The following is an 18,189-nucleotide window of genomic DNA, read 5'->3' as shown; positions in this document are numbered from 1 at the left end:
CTCACTAACCTCACTGGTTTTAACCGGAATCGTTAACAGGTTCGACAACGAGGTCCCTGGCACGTTTACGAAACCGTAACCTGTTGACGAAAATTAAATTACGCTTAAATTACGAGGTATTTGGCGGGAAAGGCAAGGCCCATTTCATCACAACGGAGCAACAACGGAGAACGAAAATTTCTTTTGATGACGTATTTCGTCAACTGTTTACGAACTTCGACAACAGTTGACGAACGAAAATTTGCTTCATGTGGCCACCCCCTTAATCCGACCCTGCCTAGTATGCATTATTATGCAGGTAACTCAAAATTGATAAAAATGGAGATAACGTGTTTTTTATCTGTCACCCGCGATTGCGCTCCGCAACAGTTTACTTACCATCACTGTAGGTTCTAAAATCAGTACTCTTCGTTACTCTACATTATTTCTCTTATTTTCACTCCCATTTCAGCGCCCTTGTTGTGATGACGCCTGCTGCCGACTTAACTGACTTAGCTGACTTAGCCAATTTGAAAATAGGCGGGAACCGTCAGCCAATCAGAGATAACTTGGTCTCTGTTTACATAACCGCAAACCGGACATAACCTCAAACATAAACATGTACATTTTTCAACAAGGCTTCTTCGGCTAAATCATAATCATAGTCTTCTTCACATCTGTATATGCACACATTTACCTTCAAGCTTCAGTTTATTTATTGCGGACAGGTGTGATGTGGTTACTGATCAATTTGAAGTAGACTTTAGGGATTTACTCATCCATCCTAAGTGTTTTGGCTGACCAACATCTCACCACCATGGAGGAAGTTGACAAAATTATTCTCAACTCTTTGAAGGAAATAAATTGGTACGTTACTCCTTTATATACTCATTACTTCGTCTCCGGTTAAAATGAGTTAAGATATTGCTTGAACTGACAGGATACTCTTCAAGACAGGGAGAGATAGCCACAGAAGAGGTTGTGAAATCGCAAGGCAGCAGTGTTTGTCTAATATCTACTTTCCAAAGACTTAGTTCCATAGTTTCTCTATCAAGAACTAGTTTCCTTTGAGACTTAAGGAATCAGTATGCAGATTTGAGCCTTTTGGACGGAAGTATCATTGATAAGAATTTCTGGAAATGACCCACCGCCAGTGACAAGAGACCCTCCCCTGGGTATCTTGGCAATGATGGAAGCTTTGACTTTCGGGACTTCAACCTTCAGCTGTTGACCTACCCAGTTGGCTAATGGTCTAAAACAAGTTGGGTATTTTGTTGGCAAACACACTGAAGTTCGGTGAACTTGTTCGGCTCATGGTGTCACCCGAATCTCATCTTATACCAAGTAGGTAGGTCAACAGCCGTAAAAAGGGTGATGACTGTTGCCCCCTTATAATGGTCCTTATAGGAATGTTGGATCCCCGAAAGTAAAAGCTTCCACCTGTTGTCGATATGTCAGTGGAGGGTCTCTCGTCTCTGCCCACGGCCAACTTCTCACAACATGTAAAAAGTCACTAAAATTTTCTGAAGAAGTACTGTTTTTAACTAATTTTGAATCTAGCGCGAATCTTTTTCAGTACACAAACAATTTTTGGTAGAGCTTTCAGAAACTCTAAAATCAACATTATTCATAATGAAAGAACATGTATTTTGATTTGCCACAAGTATCGCAAATTTCTAGACATGTTTTATTTTTTAAAATTTGGTTACTGTGCATTTATACATGATTTTTAGTTTCTTAGCAGTATTAGTCTTTTCCTCTTGCTAATAATTTTCATGAAGTATTGTGACTTATCTTAATCTTTTATTTATTTTGAGTTATTTCTAAGAAATCAGTGTTTTCCATTAAAAATGACAGCATGATTTTTTTAGAGAAGAAGAAACCATCATAATGATTTGAAATTTTTATTTTTTGTTTTTAATCATTTTAGTCGTCGTAAACATGAACAACTTTTCAGTTGTTCCTTTTTTTTGCAGAAGGTTTAATGTGTGCTTCTGTTGTTGTGTTGCTCGGTTTTTCTATTCTTGCCCAAGTAATTTTAGTACATAATGGAAGCCCAGGTGCTGCTTATTTTGCCGTCAACATTTGTATCACATCAATTTCGTTTCAAGAAATATATGCATTTAAAATAAGAAAGTTTTCACAATACAAGGTATTATTTGTTTTTAACTTTCTCTCAAAGAGGCAAGATTGCCTCAAGCAATTTAGTATCAGTGAATTAAATAATTGAAATTTAAGATTAAGAACTGGTGCTCAACAGCTTCGCCATTTTACCTACAGCCATAAATTTTTATTACGATTTTTGAAGACATTCTTTAGTTTTTACTAATTAATTTGATTTTCCTTTTCAGTGAACTAGAGGAAGATGTCAAGCTGTTGAGACATTTATCAAGTGAAAATATTATTGCTGGTTTTGCGCGATGCTTGAATCTGATCAACCCATCATTAAACTTATCGACGCAGTTACCCCCTTCCATGTCTGAGCGTTTTAAATTGGGAGCCTCGATAGCTAATGCCATCAAGGTGAGAACCAACTTTTTCATCACTTCCTCAGTTTGTCTTCCCAATTTTAAAATCCGTCCCTGGAATGCTTTTTCCAAGGATAGCCAAACTTGTCGCATTCAAAATAACTATGGATAGGTAATTATGTTCAACCTTTTAATACGGGTGAATTAATCAGAAGACGTTGTCACTTTTGGAAGATACGGATATTTTACATCATATTTTAAGTGCTATGAATGTTTTCACCACAAATCATCTCAATGATTCACAGAAAAAAAGCAGGGTTGTTTGCATGCAAAATGATCCTGTTAATTAACCTTTTGATGACAGTAAACTGTTCCAGGAAAGGGGTAGGCAAAGCTATGGTAATGTCAAATTAGAATTTTTTTTACAAAACAGAAATATGTACTCAGTAATATTTTTTTCTGCACCAAATCTAATCTGGCAGAAGAATCATGGCAAAAGAATAGAGGGCCAGCACAGAGTGCATACTTAGTTAGCAGTTATATTCCCACATGGATGTAACAGGTGTAGATAAATTTGGAGTGACAAAATTGTGTACACTACCTACTGGTTTCCGGGTACTTTCTGTCATTTAAAAAAAAAAAAATATCATCACCGCAGAGAGAATCTTCAAGATCTTACCAGGTGAGGGATATCCTTTTGTAGGGTAAAAATTTAAGTGAGAATGGTCAGAGGAAGCTTTGGGCTTGGAGGTTTGCATGAATATAATTGCATAATAGATATATTTAGGTTTTAAAAATTGGAGACATTTTTTCAGTTAACAAAAATACTTCGAAGTGCCGAGAAATCAGAGAATTTATAACATTTATTATGGTTTACAATTTAACATATTTTGAAACTGCACAAACTAACATTTAATGGTTTTCATGTCATCCCAGGAACTTGGATACAAAGATGAGATAGGCTACCAGACCCTCTTGTACTCAAATGAAATTGAAATCAGACGTTTGTTCACCTTCGTAATTGAAAAACTGCCAGAGAAAAAGAATCTAACGTTGATGGAGGTAAGTATGGAGTTGTGGATTGATAAATCCAATGTTTAAAATTCAGTTCTTATACAACAGATCTGCGCTTTTGTTCTTTTCTTTTTTTTTGCTCTAATAGCAGGGATAAAAGCTATTTAAGACAACTACTATCCTATAACCATCAGCATTAATTAGCATAACCAACCAAATCTGCCGATAGGCTGGAGATCGAGGCTTGCTTGGTGTTCAGCAATGCTCAAATGGGTCTGGACCTTGACTCCAAACCCCTGCAAACCCTGACCTCAAGGGCTAGTAGTTCTGATTGAAATGACCAAAAATTGAAGACATTGTGACTAAGGCAACAAAAAATTTCAGTCATCTCAACCAAAATGTCTAACCACCTTTAAGTCACCAACCTTTATCAGGGTCTGATTGAATAAATTATTTTCCACTGTCTGCTTTACAAAATTTTTTTTCTGTATTCAAACTATTTATATTGCTCATAATCAGGTTTGTCGCAAATTATTAATTTTTATTTTTCAGGAAGGATATCCACATTCCAACAAGATATCAGCAATGCGGTGAAATTATCTCTTGGGGGCGCGAAACCTTGTTTGCATCACAGGGTACCCTTTCTCAGCGTTCCTCTAGAGACTGGAGTTTCCCTGCCAGGAGTGAAGAGGGATGTTTCTCCTCAAGGTAAGGAACTTCCACACACTTTCTCACATGCTTTATTACAGTTTTTGCGACGTTCCAACCTGATCACTATGATTGCATTTTTTCTATGAGCTTTGGATAAATTTTAGATTTAGAGTTCTAATTGCTGGAATCAAGACAATTTATCTGAAATGGTCCTTTTGTTATTTCATCTCAGTGTTTAAGACCATGTTTAAGTTGTTAATTGTTTCTTGTAAGCATAAGCTCATGTCTGCCAGCCATATGCCCTGATTGGCCTCTCTATTGAATTATAGATGAAAGTATTACTTGAAAATAGTTTCAAACCTGATGGCATGATTTTTCTTGGCTTCAGATTGCATCATTGATGATTTTGCTCCTTTAAACATAATTTTCAATTTTTTGTCTTCTAGATTGGTGTAAATATTGCTCCGAACAGTTGCCTTTCTTGCATGAACAGACAGATTATCGACACTTGCTGCCATCTGTAATTACACTAAATTCTCGAGGTATTTTGTGTCCGAGTCAACTTGGTAATAAAATCAAAGCATTCCCTGCTAACGCTCAAGAAGATTCAACTAAATCAGCTTTACTCAAGCAATTAGAAGATTTGAAATTATCAAATGTGAGTTATGCAAAGTGTAATTTTTATTATTTTTTCATATTTTACTGCATTTTTTTGACTGTGGGACTATAATCAGGTGGACCACATTAATCAATTTTTGCGATTAACCTAACTTAAAGAGGCTAGCTCCTTGGTGTAGTAAGGACCAGGTCAGTCCTTCTTAAACCCTTACCGGCCCAATGTCGGATGTATTCGCAGTGAAAAATAACGCGGTCTAGGTCCCGATGTCGGATATAGTCACCCAAAAGTTTGAACTTCTGCGCAGGCCTGATGTTGGGTATATCCGACTGTTCCAGCAAGTGGGGGCCTCTGGTGGAAACCACTGTCTTTTGTTGACTACATCGCTGCTACCCTTAACCTCGGCTTCTTGCGGCCTTGGAAACTTGCCGCGGCACTGGAAAGGTTAAAGGCAATACAATGCTTAGTACAGGATGCCACCAGTAATCTAGCAACAGTAGGGCGAGAGCCCAACAACCATGGATCAGCTGAGTATAGACCTCACAGTAAACCTCTGATGGGCGGCAAATAGCTCAGCTGGGCAGCTAGATTAAATCAATTTGAAGATTGATGTAGTTCCTAAAAGTGAGCCTCTTCTACCGATGAAGGATTTTTTTCCCTACAACTCTTCTACAACGTCTAAAATCTGATTATTTACTTGTGAGTACGGTTTAGTTCATCACCTCATTTGTGTACGTAGCTAATTTTTATTCATTTCAGGCACAAATATTCAGGAATTAATATCAATTTTTTGTAATTGTCCTTTGTAGGAAATTGGGAAAGCTGTTAAATCTGATATTGGAGCAAGTGTCAATGAGAAAGCTGACCAAGAAAAAACTGAAGAGGAGAAGATAATTTCACAGCTGGAAGCAGAAATCCTTGAACTGACAAGCAGAAAAGAATCATATGAGGAAAAATTGTCTCAAGTAAGTCCAAGTATTTTGTATTTTTTTTTTTAAATCTTCGCTCTCTTTGATAACAGTCCAAAATTCCTGCAATTTTTTGGTCTGCAAAAACTTTTAGTTTTTTTTATTAGCTCTCTAAGGAGTCCTCATTAAGCTCATTTGGTGAAAAATCCACCCTCACATAGCTCACAAACTAGCGAACCAAATTTAAAAAACAAGGAATTTTTGGAAAGCTAAAATCATGACAGTATAGGTAGTTATCTCCCATTTCAATTATTTTTATTAGTTTCAGAGTAATAAACAAGACCAATTTCTACGTACAACGCCTCATACCATAGTGACCATGACAGGACGAGTTTAAGAACCACGTATCTGCGGTGAAGTGGCATCACATAACTTTGCAGTGTCGAAACTCCGCTCAATGTTATATTTTATAGGAGAACCCATTGCTGACTTGCATTGAAGTTGTTGGCGAATTTTCTTCGGCACTGGAAATTCAAAAAATCACGGCAGTTTGACTGACCTGTGTGGATTGGTCTTGCGTATTAAAAAAAATTGCTACTGGACAGAACGCCTCATGCCATAGTCGCCAATAGACAAGTCATGGAATTGCAGACTACACAGTCGTTATGTCTCCTGAAGGAAGATTGATGTAGAATATAATGAATGCCTTAAAAATTTCCAAATTAACTCATGAGTAAAAAAATAACGTTTCTTGTTCACATTAATTGGCACTTTCTATTCACAAAAAACCTTCTTCACCTCAATTTCTATTTATTTAAATTTTCTTTTAATTTTCTAGTTTTTAATGTATATAATTCTAATTAGTTGCTTAGTTACGACAATGAGCAACGAGGCTATTTACGTAGAATACCAGGAATTTACCTTAAATTTTAGCTATATCTCAGTATGTATTATAGTTAATATATATTGCCCCTAGTTTTGCAGCAATTGCTAGTTTTGTGACCACAGTACATGGAAATCAGCACATCATGTATAAACGCATCATTTGTTCAGCAAAATGTACTATGTTTCCAACAACCTCTTTTTGTTTTTGAAGAGAGCTTGTTTCTTTTTTTTAAAAAATCCTGAATGTTGATGAATTTTAACTTTAAAGCTCATTTTCTTTTTTTCCAGGTAAATGATTTAATTATTCAAAATAAACAGCAATATGACAATAATCTACGAGAAGATCGCGTCAGATTATTGTTAACGCAAGGTGATGAAGGTCACAGGAAACTAGTTCAAGTAGCAGAAGAAGCTGGCAAAAAATTAGTCCGTTTAAATGAGCAATGGGAACAACATCGATCAACATTAATGGAACAGTATCAGGCAGCACAAAGTTTTATTAAATCAAAATCGGTAATATCCAAGTACTATTCTATTTTATTTAAGCTTTATTTACCACTGGCATTGGACCTGAAAGAAAGAAATGGATGTATAAAATTATCCAAGAGTCAAAATTGAAGAGAAGAAAATTTTTTTGAAGTAATATTCGACCTAAGAAGTGGACTTGGATCAAAATTCGATAGTATAATAAGTTTATAGTATAGATGGACTGCGTTAAGCAGAAAGGAACCAAGCCACATCAGCTATTGCCAAATTTACATATATATAAGTCGCTTTACAGCACTCCCTCGCGCTCTACGACCGGGCAATTTAATTTTTTACAAGAGAATGCTTGAGCGGATTCCTTTGAAAATGTTGAGGAATGTGCTTTGCACTATGTAGAAAATTCACTGAAATTTGCACAACCGTTTTCATGTAAAAAATTAAATTGCTCCGTTAAATTTGGCAATAGCTGATGTGGCTTGGTTCCTTTCTGCTTAATGCGGTCCATATATGACGGATACATTGATTAAATTGATTAGTTAGCACAATTAGGTGTGTGTTTGAACCAGGATGTTGATCAAGCTATCAAGGATAAAACATCATAAGAAGGAAAGCTGTTGCATCAATAAATGGAATTCTCTGATATCAACAAATTTTGAAAGAAACAAAAGTAACATTTACAACATTGTAGTGGAAAGTATTTTAACACAAGGATGTGAATTTTGGGAAGCTAAGGATTTCTAAACCTCCTAATAGTAAGGTACCCTTGTCAGTTTACTTTTGTCATATTCTTATCTCCCCTAATTTTCATCCATAGGTATCAAGACAACAATGAAAACTTTTAGGCTGATATTTGACATGCATCAATTATTTATCATGATCTCAACTTCAATTTGAATCCCTTTACTCTTTATAATGATCTTTATAATTAATCATTTTCAATAGAACGTTAGCAATGAACAGATGGAGGTAGTTCAAGAAACACGCAACACCTTGAGAAGTTTGCAGGAGCAATTGAAGAAGAAACAAGCTGTTCAGTTGAAACTTGAAGCAGAAGTTGCAAATCTGATTAAAAATCCGAAGCCATTAAGGTAAGAGGAAATGGTTTTTACCCCTTCAATTTTTCTTCTTTTTTTTTGAGAAAACCTAGCAATGATTCTCTACATTCCATTGTAAATGTGCCCTTATTTCAGTTTTTTTTTTCCAATTGTTCTCATGAAATCTTGTCAAGTTCTTTTTTTCTCAACTTAAATAGAGGTACTTTATGAGCCTCATCCTTTTGTAAAGTCATGTATCAACTGAGTTCAACATTAGCGCACCAAGATGCATCAAGTTTTATTGGAGAAAAAGAAGTTTAAAGTTTTATTTCAGCGTAAAACACAATTTTAAGGGCAAAGTTTAATGACCATTCTGACTTTTAAAATATTTTTTCTAGACTTAGAATTTTTTACAAGCAATAATTCACTACTATTTAAATCTAAAACTGCTCGCAACTGATTTTTTCTAATTAACATGATTTTCATATTTTTCATTAATTTTTTTTCACTTTTTTCTTGGTGCGTTTCTGTCAATCTCATTGTAAATATTTGCTTTACAAGTAGGAATTAAGATTTTGGTCATATTTCCATCCAATCAGTTATCGCCATCTCTGACAGTAAGAGTCAGTCAGAGGCTGCCAACACTTTCATCAAACCTCTCTTTCAACCAACCATTCTTATTTTTAATCACAAATCCCAGTCTACAACTTGCACTGAATCAGGAAGTTAACTGTGATTAACACATTGCCGGCTATATCATTCAATATGACTGTGTGCGAAAGTTTCACCTGATGCCATGGCTCAGTGATGGCTGCAAACCAGTCAATTTGACTGTTCCCCAAACCTTAATAGTTATGAGTGTCATTTGGTAATGTTTAGCCTGTAATCTGTGTGGCACCAAATGATCATTCACATCTTTACCCCAATTTTTCTCATTTTTCAAAATTTTTCTTTTTTCCTCTTTTCTTTGATTGACACCATTGCTTCAGAAGAATAATTTACCAAGAACATAGTGACAGCTAATAGGCTAAACAATATTTATGAAATAAGTGCTCTTGTAGTGCTCATAAATTTTATATTCATAATCATCATCATAGGAAATAAGTACAAATGGCCCCGGTATATGAGAAGAAAAACTCATCTATTTTTAAGTCTCTATCTTGTATTGATGTTGGTTCTCTGTGTTATGAATACATGGAGCTCACTTTTGTGTTTTAGTTAAATCTGTTTTTTGTTTTTTTTTTTTTCGAATTTTATAGATCAGCATACACTCAGAGAATCATGGAAATCATCTCCAATATCCGGAAACAGACAAATGAAATCAATAAGATAATTATAGATACCAAAGAAATGCAGAGGGATGTTAACTCCGTTACAGGTCGTCTTGAAAGGGTGTTTTCCGTCGCTGATGACTTAATATTCCAGGTGTGTATCATTGCCATTCAGGCAAGAAATCAATATGGATGTATTTCTGGTAAACGGAACTATGTGCATTATGACGTGAGCCCTTTTATGCATACATTTTCATGGTTCTCAGGACTCATGTCTTAATGCACATAGTTCCGTTTGACAGAAATATGTCAATATAAATCTTCATCACAGCAGTATCTTACTTAAAGAGGTTTCCCTCAGAAGAGCATCTTAAAAAAATATCTGGCTGAAGCTAAAGACTTTTGAACTTTTGAGAAAGAGGCGCCACACTTTTTACTGTGATTCCGCATTGGATCTTGGGATCATCATGAAATCATAAGCATGTGTTTCCTAACATACGTAGATGCTGTATAATTTAATTTCAAAACATAATCGAAGTTTACAACATGCCCTTTTACAAGCTGTACTCTATTTCTCCATTATTAGGCTAATGAAGTTTTGAAATAAAGTCCAGTCACACTAGGCCTATGCCTAGATTTGACTTTTTGCTGCCCTTTAATGGTTATGGCAGGAGAACTTTTGCAAGAAGGAGGTTCTGGGGGAAAATTTTCAAAAGATAGGATCTCTTTTGAGCAAGTCTAACATATTATAAGTCAAATCTTACTTGCATAGCTGTTACTTTATAATGATATAATCAGGGGATTTTTAACATTTTCATTCAGTTTACATTGTGTTTGATCATAATTTTTTTCTTCAAATTTTTAGGCAGCAAAGAAAGATGAAGGAGCAAAAAGGGTGTACAAATCCCTGGTGGCACTACATTCCGACTGCCAGTACTTGGTTAATTTAGTTGAGGAGACTTGTTCCCTCATGATAGAATCAAGGGATCTGGAAGAACAAATATGTACTGAGAATACCAAAAATACCAGTGAGAATCTTACACTTGTCCTGCAAGATTTGCAAATAATAAAAGAGGAAAAAAGGAAGATGCGAGGAAAGAAGGGAAGTTGATAAAGGTATGTAAACTTTCATTGCTTGATTTTTTGTATTATTTTAAGTATTATAATTTAGGTCTTTTGATTTACGACATAGTGAATGATATCAAAATCGAGCTAAAAGCCAAATATGTAATTCAGTGTATTTGACTACATGATGTTAGTTACGCAACAAGCAATAGATGAAAATACAACTCAAAAAAAATTCTTTACAATAGCAGACGTTTTGACCCAAGAGGACTAGGGTCTTCTTCATTGCAACAATAAAAAACTAATGGAAAAATTTCAACAAAGATGAAAGAATTAAGCAGAAACTACATAGCGATCTAACTACATCTCAGAAGAAATATAAAGTATGTAATAAAAATCAAGGGTGAGTGATAACAAGCAAATAATAGGCTTGTTGTCGCTCACCCTCGATTAAAATGTATCATGTATTTCCTCTAAGATGTAGTTGATCGTTTTGTAGTATTTTCGCTTTATAGTTTCTGTTTCATTCTCTCAACTTTCGTCTTTGTTAAAATGTTTCCATTAGTTTTTTATTGTTGCACTGAAGAAGACCCTAGTCCTTGGGTTGAAACGTCTGCCGTTTTAAATGAAAATTTTTGTGAGTTGTATTTTCATCTACTGCTTGTTGTGTAATTAACATCATGTGGTTGAATACACTGAATTATTTGTTTTAATAGCTTGATTTTTACATCATTCACTATCTCTTTAATGGCTTAGGCAGCCATATTTGACATTAAAATTTCTTGATTTATTGAGATAATGTTCATGTGTAGAGGTACAGGAATTTGTTCATGCTTCTAATACATATCGACGGTGAAACTACCAAACCACGTATCTCGTTTGCAGTGTTTAAAAATCTACGCTCGCATTTTATTTTTTTGAAGTAGACCAAATCCATATCATTCCTTGAAATTTTCACAGAATTTTCTCCGCACGAAGAGGAAAAATCACAGAAATTTTCAAGACTGGACGCGAAGTAGTTTTTCATTTAAAAAATAAAGTATGACAGGAAGTCTGCGACGTCGCAAACTGAGATACGTGGTTTGGTAGTTTCACCGTCGATATATGATGGACCTAAAGATACAACAGTGTTTAGCAGTTCTGAAACTTTCAAACTGACGACAAAAACATTTTGTCAGGGATTATGTACTTCTTTTTTTATACAAAGGAAGAGGAAATGAAATAAATAGCTGGAAATGAAGATGGGGTAGACACAGTTGCTTAGCCAGTTGCTTGATCAGATATTTTGTAATTCTTAAAAATTCTAAAAATGTTTAACGTCAAATGCACTGGCTCTATTTTCTGCACAATACCCATTTTTCAGAATCTTTATTTTCCCAGTCAGTAAATTTTTCTCTTCACATATGTAAGCTATTACTTTTTAATTTTAATTTATTTCAATTTATAGTTGTACCTGTAGATTCATTGGGTCGTTTAAAAGTTGGTTTTTTAGGAGTTATTTCATACATTTTTCAAGTCTAAGGGAGGGGCTTCGCATCTGGCATTCGAATTTGTCAAATTCAATTTGGTGGTCGATTCGCTCGGAAATCGTCTTTTTCCTGAGCCTTTACGCCAATTTAGTGATATCAAATTTTGAGGAGGGGGTCCTGGCCCTCACCTTTTGGGATCAATATTTTGAAGAGGAGTGGGTCGATTTTGGATTTCTTGGTTGCGATTTGAGGTAAAACTACCCATATTTTCTGAATTTGATAGAGAAGTTTCAAAAGTTTGAAGGGAACCCCTAGTCACCCCCTCACTTCTTAAGGGGGCTGGAGAGGCTTCAGGACCATGAAATTTGGATGGGCTGATTTTCTAATCTGTCGTGCTAAGGGAAAGCGCCGTATGAACATTCAATAGTTGCCTTTCTTCTAATAAAACATCAATTTTTGAGGATAGTTATGAGTGCTTTTCTTGGAAATTTTCAGATCTTTAAGATCAAATTACAAACACAATTATTTTAAAAATTCGGAGATAAACATTGATAAGTTTGCCAGAAAATTCGGGGTTTGTTAAAGGAAATTTGGCAATGTCTGAAGGCTCATACAGCGTTTTTCCTTAGCACAGCAGTATTCAGCCCTGCAGATTCCAACTGCATTTGACCTAAAATAACTGAAAAAAAGCCTGGTGTGGGTGTTCTGGGATATCTGTACATATACTTCGGTTTTTCTCTTTTCTTTGCCCTTTTTCAGAGCAAGAGCTAGGGCACTCTATTCCGTTGTGTTCTGTTGTTTTTTCCCCTTCTAATCACATTTCACACCTCTAAGGGGGTGGCAGGCGGTCCCACAAACCCCCTCCCCCCCCGTACCGGATCCGTGCTGACTGTGAGTAGATTACCTACTTACTGGAGAGAATAATTCTGCTCGCTGATTGGTCAGTGTGTTTAGGTTTTCATGGTAGCCCCTCCGCTCCTAGTTTAGCCCAATTTAAACAAACAAGATGGCGAAAGATTTCTAGACATGAAAGAAATTTTCTCATTTTTAACTTCTGATTTGAGTTCTGATCAAACTTTGATGACCATTTTACTGGAAATTACCCTCTTAATGTGATTATCATTTACTTTTCACCCGATGATACAAATTCCTTTTGATCGGGTTAGTTTACATTGGGCCAGCCTTGGAGCTCTATGAGGGATGGCAATTTTTAATCAATTTTTGAAAAATAGATTTTTTAGCGAAAAATCGATTAAATCAGATCGACTTTTTGAGGTCGATTACAAATCAAAATCGATTTTTCGAACCGAACTCGAATTATTGAAAAAACATCGAAATTTCCTACATTAATGTGTCACACAAGGCCCAGGCTCTATGAAAACAGAATTTCATTTCAAGCTCAGTTTTTCGAAAAAAATCGATTTTTTTCCTTTCGACTTTTTTTATAAATCGAATCGATTTTTTACCGGAAATCAAATCGATTTCGGGGAAATTGATTTATTCGAATAAATCGCCATCCCTACTCCATGAACGCCTAAAACTGATGGACCAATCAGAGAGCGAGGTATTCAAGTGCTGAGGGGTGAAAATCTCTCGTGCGTTTGTCAACACTGACCGTGTCCCTACACCAAACTGGCAACACTGCATTGGTTTCCCAGTCATTGAGGAGCCGTCCCACACTGTTGCCGTGTTGCACGATAAATGGATCGCGCAGCATCAAAGAGCTTCAAGAAACTGGAAAAAGTTTTTTTCGTATCATTTTGCTTAGGTATCGTCGTGGAAACGCCGTAAAAATCGTGATCGAAAAGCTTCTCGGGATTAGTAACTTTGCTTCATCACCATGAAAATTGTACCATTTTCACATGAAAAGTACCCCAATTTTTAAAAGTAAGGAAATTAACTAAAATAGTTTGAAAACTGTCGTTAAACCCGACCGTAACAATTTTTTTCTAATCTCAACCGGAATGGGTATAAACTGTGCTTTATGTTGGATGTTTTTGCTTTTATATTCCGTATTAAGAAATCTCCCGTGAAACATCTTCGTTTGAATCTCGAAGAATGGGCACGGAGCCCTAGTATAGCCGCAAGTCCGTAGCTTAACATCCCCCCCCCCCCCCTTCTTCCCATTTTTTCGAATTTTATTTTTTCTTGAGGGGTTAAATCCTTCAAAAATATATCCCTTTAAATGTTCCAATGTATTGAAAATTAAGTAAAAGCCATGAAAAAAAGTCGAGAGGAGAAAGGCATCACATATCTCCAAAATTTCTCCTAAAAATTAATATTGTTTCGACAGTTCGACTGTTCGACTGATTCAAGTGTCGGTTGCCCAGTTTGGCCGGAGATATTTGCGGTTCCCGTGAAATTAATCCTTTTTTTTATCTCATAGCAGCAAGAAGAGTTACAACAAAGATGTAAGTGCGTAACGCGAACTGATCTGCTGTTGTGTTGTGATCCCAGTTCATTTATTATTTTATTACTGTGACAGTCGGCAACACTGTATCCCCGAAATCGAGAAACGTCTCTGGCGGCAAAATCAGCAAGTAGCAACATGTGGTATCGGAATGCGCCGTTGATTCGTCTTGTTTTCGTTCGCATTTCATTGCATTGTGTTCTTATCTGACAAGCTAATTTGTCGCCTTTACGAGAATGTCATCTTTCTATTTACCTCTCTGACCGGCATTAGCATTATGATTTGAAAGTCTTAAGTTGCCCCTAGCCGTGCGTTTTATAAAATTTGACGAAATTCTTGGATGAAGCCGTCGTCCCTACGACTGAAACGATTTCCTGAACTAGTAGCTGACTACGAGGTAAGATCCAGAATCCTTTTAGTCGGTCATTCATCTCACGATTCCTTTCGTTTTTCCTTGCTGTACGCTACTTTTTCTCCATCGAGAGCTAGTGCTATTATTTTGGATCTCAAAGTTCTTTCCCTGTCGAGAGCTTATCAGTTGTTACTCCTTAAAGTTTTAGGCCTCCTGAAACTGTCAACCATCCAAGTATCAACCGCATAAGTTCCCATAATCATCATTGAGCAGTTCCTCCAGTCCCTATAGGTAATGGTTTTTGCCTGCTTTTTCATGGATAGATGATCTTTCATTTAGGCACTAGCAGGGATGTTAATCACTCACCATTCGTAGGTACTTATGTCTACCTAGTGATGGAAACAAGCCTTCAGTTGGGAGCAGATAAGCACAAGTGGCAATGAGTGGAAGCTGTCTTGTTCTTAAGTTCCACAGTCACTTGTGCTGGAGGTTTGCCCCTTTTTACTCTGGCGCAGTTTTTGTACTGAGCAGGCGGTCTAAGTATTACTGGGCTTTTTGCGTTAGGAAGTCAAACCTTCCTAGGGTCCGAGTCATCCTGAAAGTTTGTTGGTTTCCTTAAATAAGTTTTGAAAGGGATCTAAGGAACCTAGTTAATAATTACTGGACTGCAATGTCCTTTTATTTCTTGTTGCGTACATAATCCTGTGAAATTCATGATATGTGTCTGCAAATTCCTTCTTGATCAAATTAGGATTCAGAAACCAACATTTTTCCGGAACAATCTTCCGCCAGGATCCCAGACATGTCTAGTCCCTCCATATTCTTGCTTCAAGTTTAGATTACAGGTACCTCTTGTGAGGCAGCTGCCTTCCTCTGTGATAGAATCACTTCAGGAAGGATAGGTATCTAAAACGGGCTGCTAACAATTCTGCTATAAGAGAGTCGACATTCTTTTAGTACTTGGGCTGGAGAATCTAAGTAGAATTCAACTTTAGCAACAGCCGAGTGTACTGAGCATCTGCTGCGTCCTCAATTTTGGGATAGCATCAGGTGTCAGTGTCGTGAACATTGATAAAACTTTATGATACATCTGTTCACCAATTATGATCTCACAATTCCACGAACATCCTAAAGACATGTTTCCTACCTAGCTTTAGTTCAATCTGTCCTGTATCCGTGGACCTCAGTTTGAAAATGAACAGGACATTTAATTGAGTTTGCTGTCAGGTGCTAATATTTGACCTGTTCCATGATCATTTTAGCCCTGAAGTGCCTCTAGGTATGTTAAATGAAGTGTGCAGTGATTTGCAAAAGCTTGAAAATCATAAGAGTAGCCTGAAATTGTATTCACATTTCCTCATGTTTGTATTTAAAGAATAAATGCAGGTGTTACAGACTAATACGATTTTGAGCCAATCGCGATCTATCCATTCCAATCGGCGCGGGCCGATTTGAATGAGACCTTGATAGACAAAGCTCGGCGCAGTAAACGCAGGCCAATTCTGATCGGCAAGTGTCAATTTGAATTGGTCCAAGCAAAACTGGGTTGATTGTTTTTGGCAGTTTCATTTGATAAACCACCACTTCAAGGTCTTGGCTTGCTTCATTCACTAGCAAGTCTTAACAGGGAAAAAGCTGTCAAGGTGGTTGCAGAACAAATAGATACTCCTGTGAAAGGAATGGTGGACCTTCACTCTTCCTAGTGTCAAAAATTGTTTGCACCAACAAATGACTTCAATCAGGTAAGCATCCTCTGCCAAATGTCCTTTTTGTTAATTCATTTTTTGTTCCAAAGGCTGAGCTGTGTTTCAGGCTCGCTCAGGCTTCTTAACAAGTTGATTTTCTAACAGCCCAATTTTGCTTGGGCTAATTACAATCAAGCAAATATTGCTATTGGCCTGAGCAGATCGCAATTGGCACAAAATCAGGATCGGCCTGTAACATTCTTGTGTATGAGTCATTGAAATTATATTTTTTATGAACAAAGAATGCTCTTTTTTTAAAATTTATGGGGAACGCCAGCCAATATTTGAGCAATGAAAGCTGAAAGGAAAACATAGGGGTTTCGCAACCCTTAAATTTGTAGCACTAGAAGAGTTGGAGGAGTGTAAAGAAAGAAAGCAAAAAGTCAAATCTGGAATTTTCCAAGTGTGCGAGTTCTGAATTTTCTGGAGTGTATTACTGTTAGAATTTTAGGTGCTTCATGTGGTTCTTGCGAATACCTATTAGAATCACGACATACTCATCATCAGTCTCCATAGTATTTTTATCCATTGTTAGTAAAGTCGTTAGCTGATGGTTTTTTCTTATCTATCCTACCTCTTGTTTTCATCTCTTAACATAGCTGATCTTTGTTTTTTTGTGTGATGTGGTACTGTATAAATTAATATGCCTCCTTTTTCTTCTTTTTTCAGATATCTTGAAGCAATTATTATTCAGCGAAAGACCCTATACTTCTTATCCACGAGGATGGTATTTGCTGGTGTACTAAATTACTGACAGGAATATTTTTTGGAAACTGGCCCCGTTTTACCTGCCATCTTCATTTGTCAGCAACTACTAAAGTCTTGACGGGACGGAAGAAAACAGCGTCTCATTGATTGAACCATCGTTGAGGTTTTTGTCATCAACTTGTTTCTTTAATCTTTGGTGTCAGCATTCCTTCATTGAGATGTCACGCAGTCATCAAAATAAAACGGAGAAGTGGGCTTTAGGTCCAGACCAACTGTCAGTATCACCCATCGCTCTAGCAGCTTTAAATGGGAACGTCAAACGTGTGCGTTCGTTGATTCAGTCAGGGGCAGAGCTTAATCGGAAGGAAAGCACAATGGAAGCAACCCCAATTTTTAGTGCAATCATAGGTGAACACGAAGAAATTATAAAAATAATGGTCCAAGCTGGAGCCGATTTAAACGTGAAAGGTGACAAGTTCATGACACCCCTAGCTCTTGCCGTTTCATCAGGCAAAGTGAACTTGGTAAAATGTGTCTTAGATCTGGGTGCAAAAATCAATACACGAGTTTATGACTATAATTCAGTGTTGCATGTTGCAGCCGAGTGCGGCTGTGCTGATGTAGCTAAATTTCTAATCGAACGAGGCCTTGATGTTGACATCGAAAATGTCGCAGAAGAAACACCATTACACTTGGCTGTTAAAAGAGGGGAAACAAAAGTTGTAAAAACACTCATTGCTTGTGGCGCAAATGTTAATGCAAGCGCTTGTACCGTTGAAAAAGTAGAAAATGAAGAGTGTGGTCTAGGAACAAACGTTACTCCTGTGTTTTTAGCATCAGCTTATGGGCATTTAGATGTTGTTGATGTCCTTATCAAAGCCGGTGCCGATGTCAATGCTAAAACCAGTGGCAATCATGTTTGCTTGCATCCAGCAGCTCAGGAAGGGCCTCTTGAATTAGTGAATATGTTGCTCAAAGCAGGCGCTGATCCGAATGTCAAAACTTTCATTGGCCGTTCCCTCTGTTTTTTGCTGCAAGAAGCGGTGATGCCAAGATTGTCGAAGCGCTCCTTAATGCTAAAGGCATTGACCCCAACCCTAAAGCCAACTGTGAGGAAACTCCATTAAT

The 18,189-nt window shown here is 36.8% G+C and overlaps 2 protein-coding genes across 3 annotated transcripts; both read left to right on the top strand.

Annotated features, from left to right (window-relative positions):
- The first annotated feature begins 796 nt into the window (after window positions 1–796).
- Window positions 797–16,311, top strand: LOC109039588 (coiled-coil domain-containing protein 22). The gene is made up of 11 exons (XM_072296442.1): window positions 797–846; window positions 2,331–2,502; window positions 3,384–3,450; window positions 4,014–4,169; window positions 4,559–4,770; window positions 5,538–5,693; window positions 6,840–7,034; window positions 7,950–8,095; window positions 9,301–9,466; window positions 10,178–10,340; window positions 16,172–16,311. Exons 1-11 carry the CDS (start codon window positions 797–799, stop codon window positions 16,309–16,311), a joined length of 1,623 nt encoding a protein of 540 aa, XP_072152543.1.
- On the top strand, window positions 14,380–18,188 carry LOC140223846 (uncharacterized). Of its 2 annotated transcripts, none has more exons than XM_072296028.1 (2): window positions 14,380–14,653; window positions 17,023–18,188. In XM_072296028.1, exon 2 carries the CDS (start codon window positions 17,280–17,282, stop codon window positions 18,186–18,188), a length of 909 nt encoding a protein of 302 aa, XP_072152129.1. In that variant the 5' UTR covers window positions 14,380–14,653; window positions 17,023–17,279. The 2 variants fall into 2 exon arrangements, with proteins under 2 accessions (XP_072152129.1, XP_072152130.1); XM_072296029.1 differs by lacking the exon at window positions 14,380–14,653 and adding an exon at window positions 16,010–16,350.
- The last annotated feature ends 1 nt before the right edge of the window (window position 18,189 follows it).

Source organism: Bemisia tabaci, chromosome 2 (genome assembly GCF_918797505.1).
Source record: "Bemisia tabaci chromosome 2, PGI_BMITA_v3".
Taxonomy (NCBI): Eukaryota; Metazoa; Arthropoda; class Insecta; order Hemiptera; family Aleyrodidae; genus Bemisia; species Bemisia tabaci.
This window is presented reverse-complemented; position numbering and strand designations above follow the sequence as displayed.

Bases quoted from the DNA above. Each gene is read 5' to 3' on its own strand.
- LOC109039588 (XM_072296442.1), top strand. From the start codon at position 797: ATGGAGGAAGTTGACAAAATTATTCTCAACTCTTTGAAGGAAATAAAT. The intron at 3,451-4,013 runs GTTTGTTCACCT...TTTATTTTTCAG, and splicing joins AAATGAAATTGAAATCAGAC to GAAGGATATCCACATTCCAA. The intron at 7,035-7,949 runs GTAATATCCAAG...CATTTTCAATAG, and splicing joins GTTTTATTAAATCAAAATCG to AACGTTAGCAATGAACAGAT.
- LOC140223846 (XM_072296028.1), top strand. From the start codon at position 17,280: ATGTCACGCAGTCATCAAAATAAAACGGAGAAGTGGGCTTTAGGTCCA.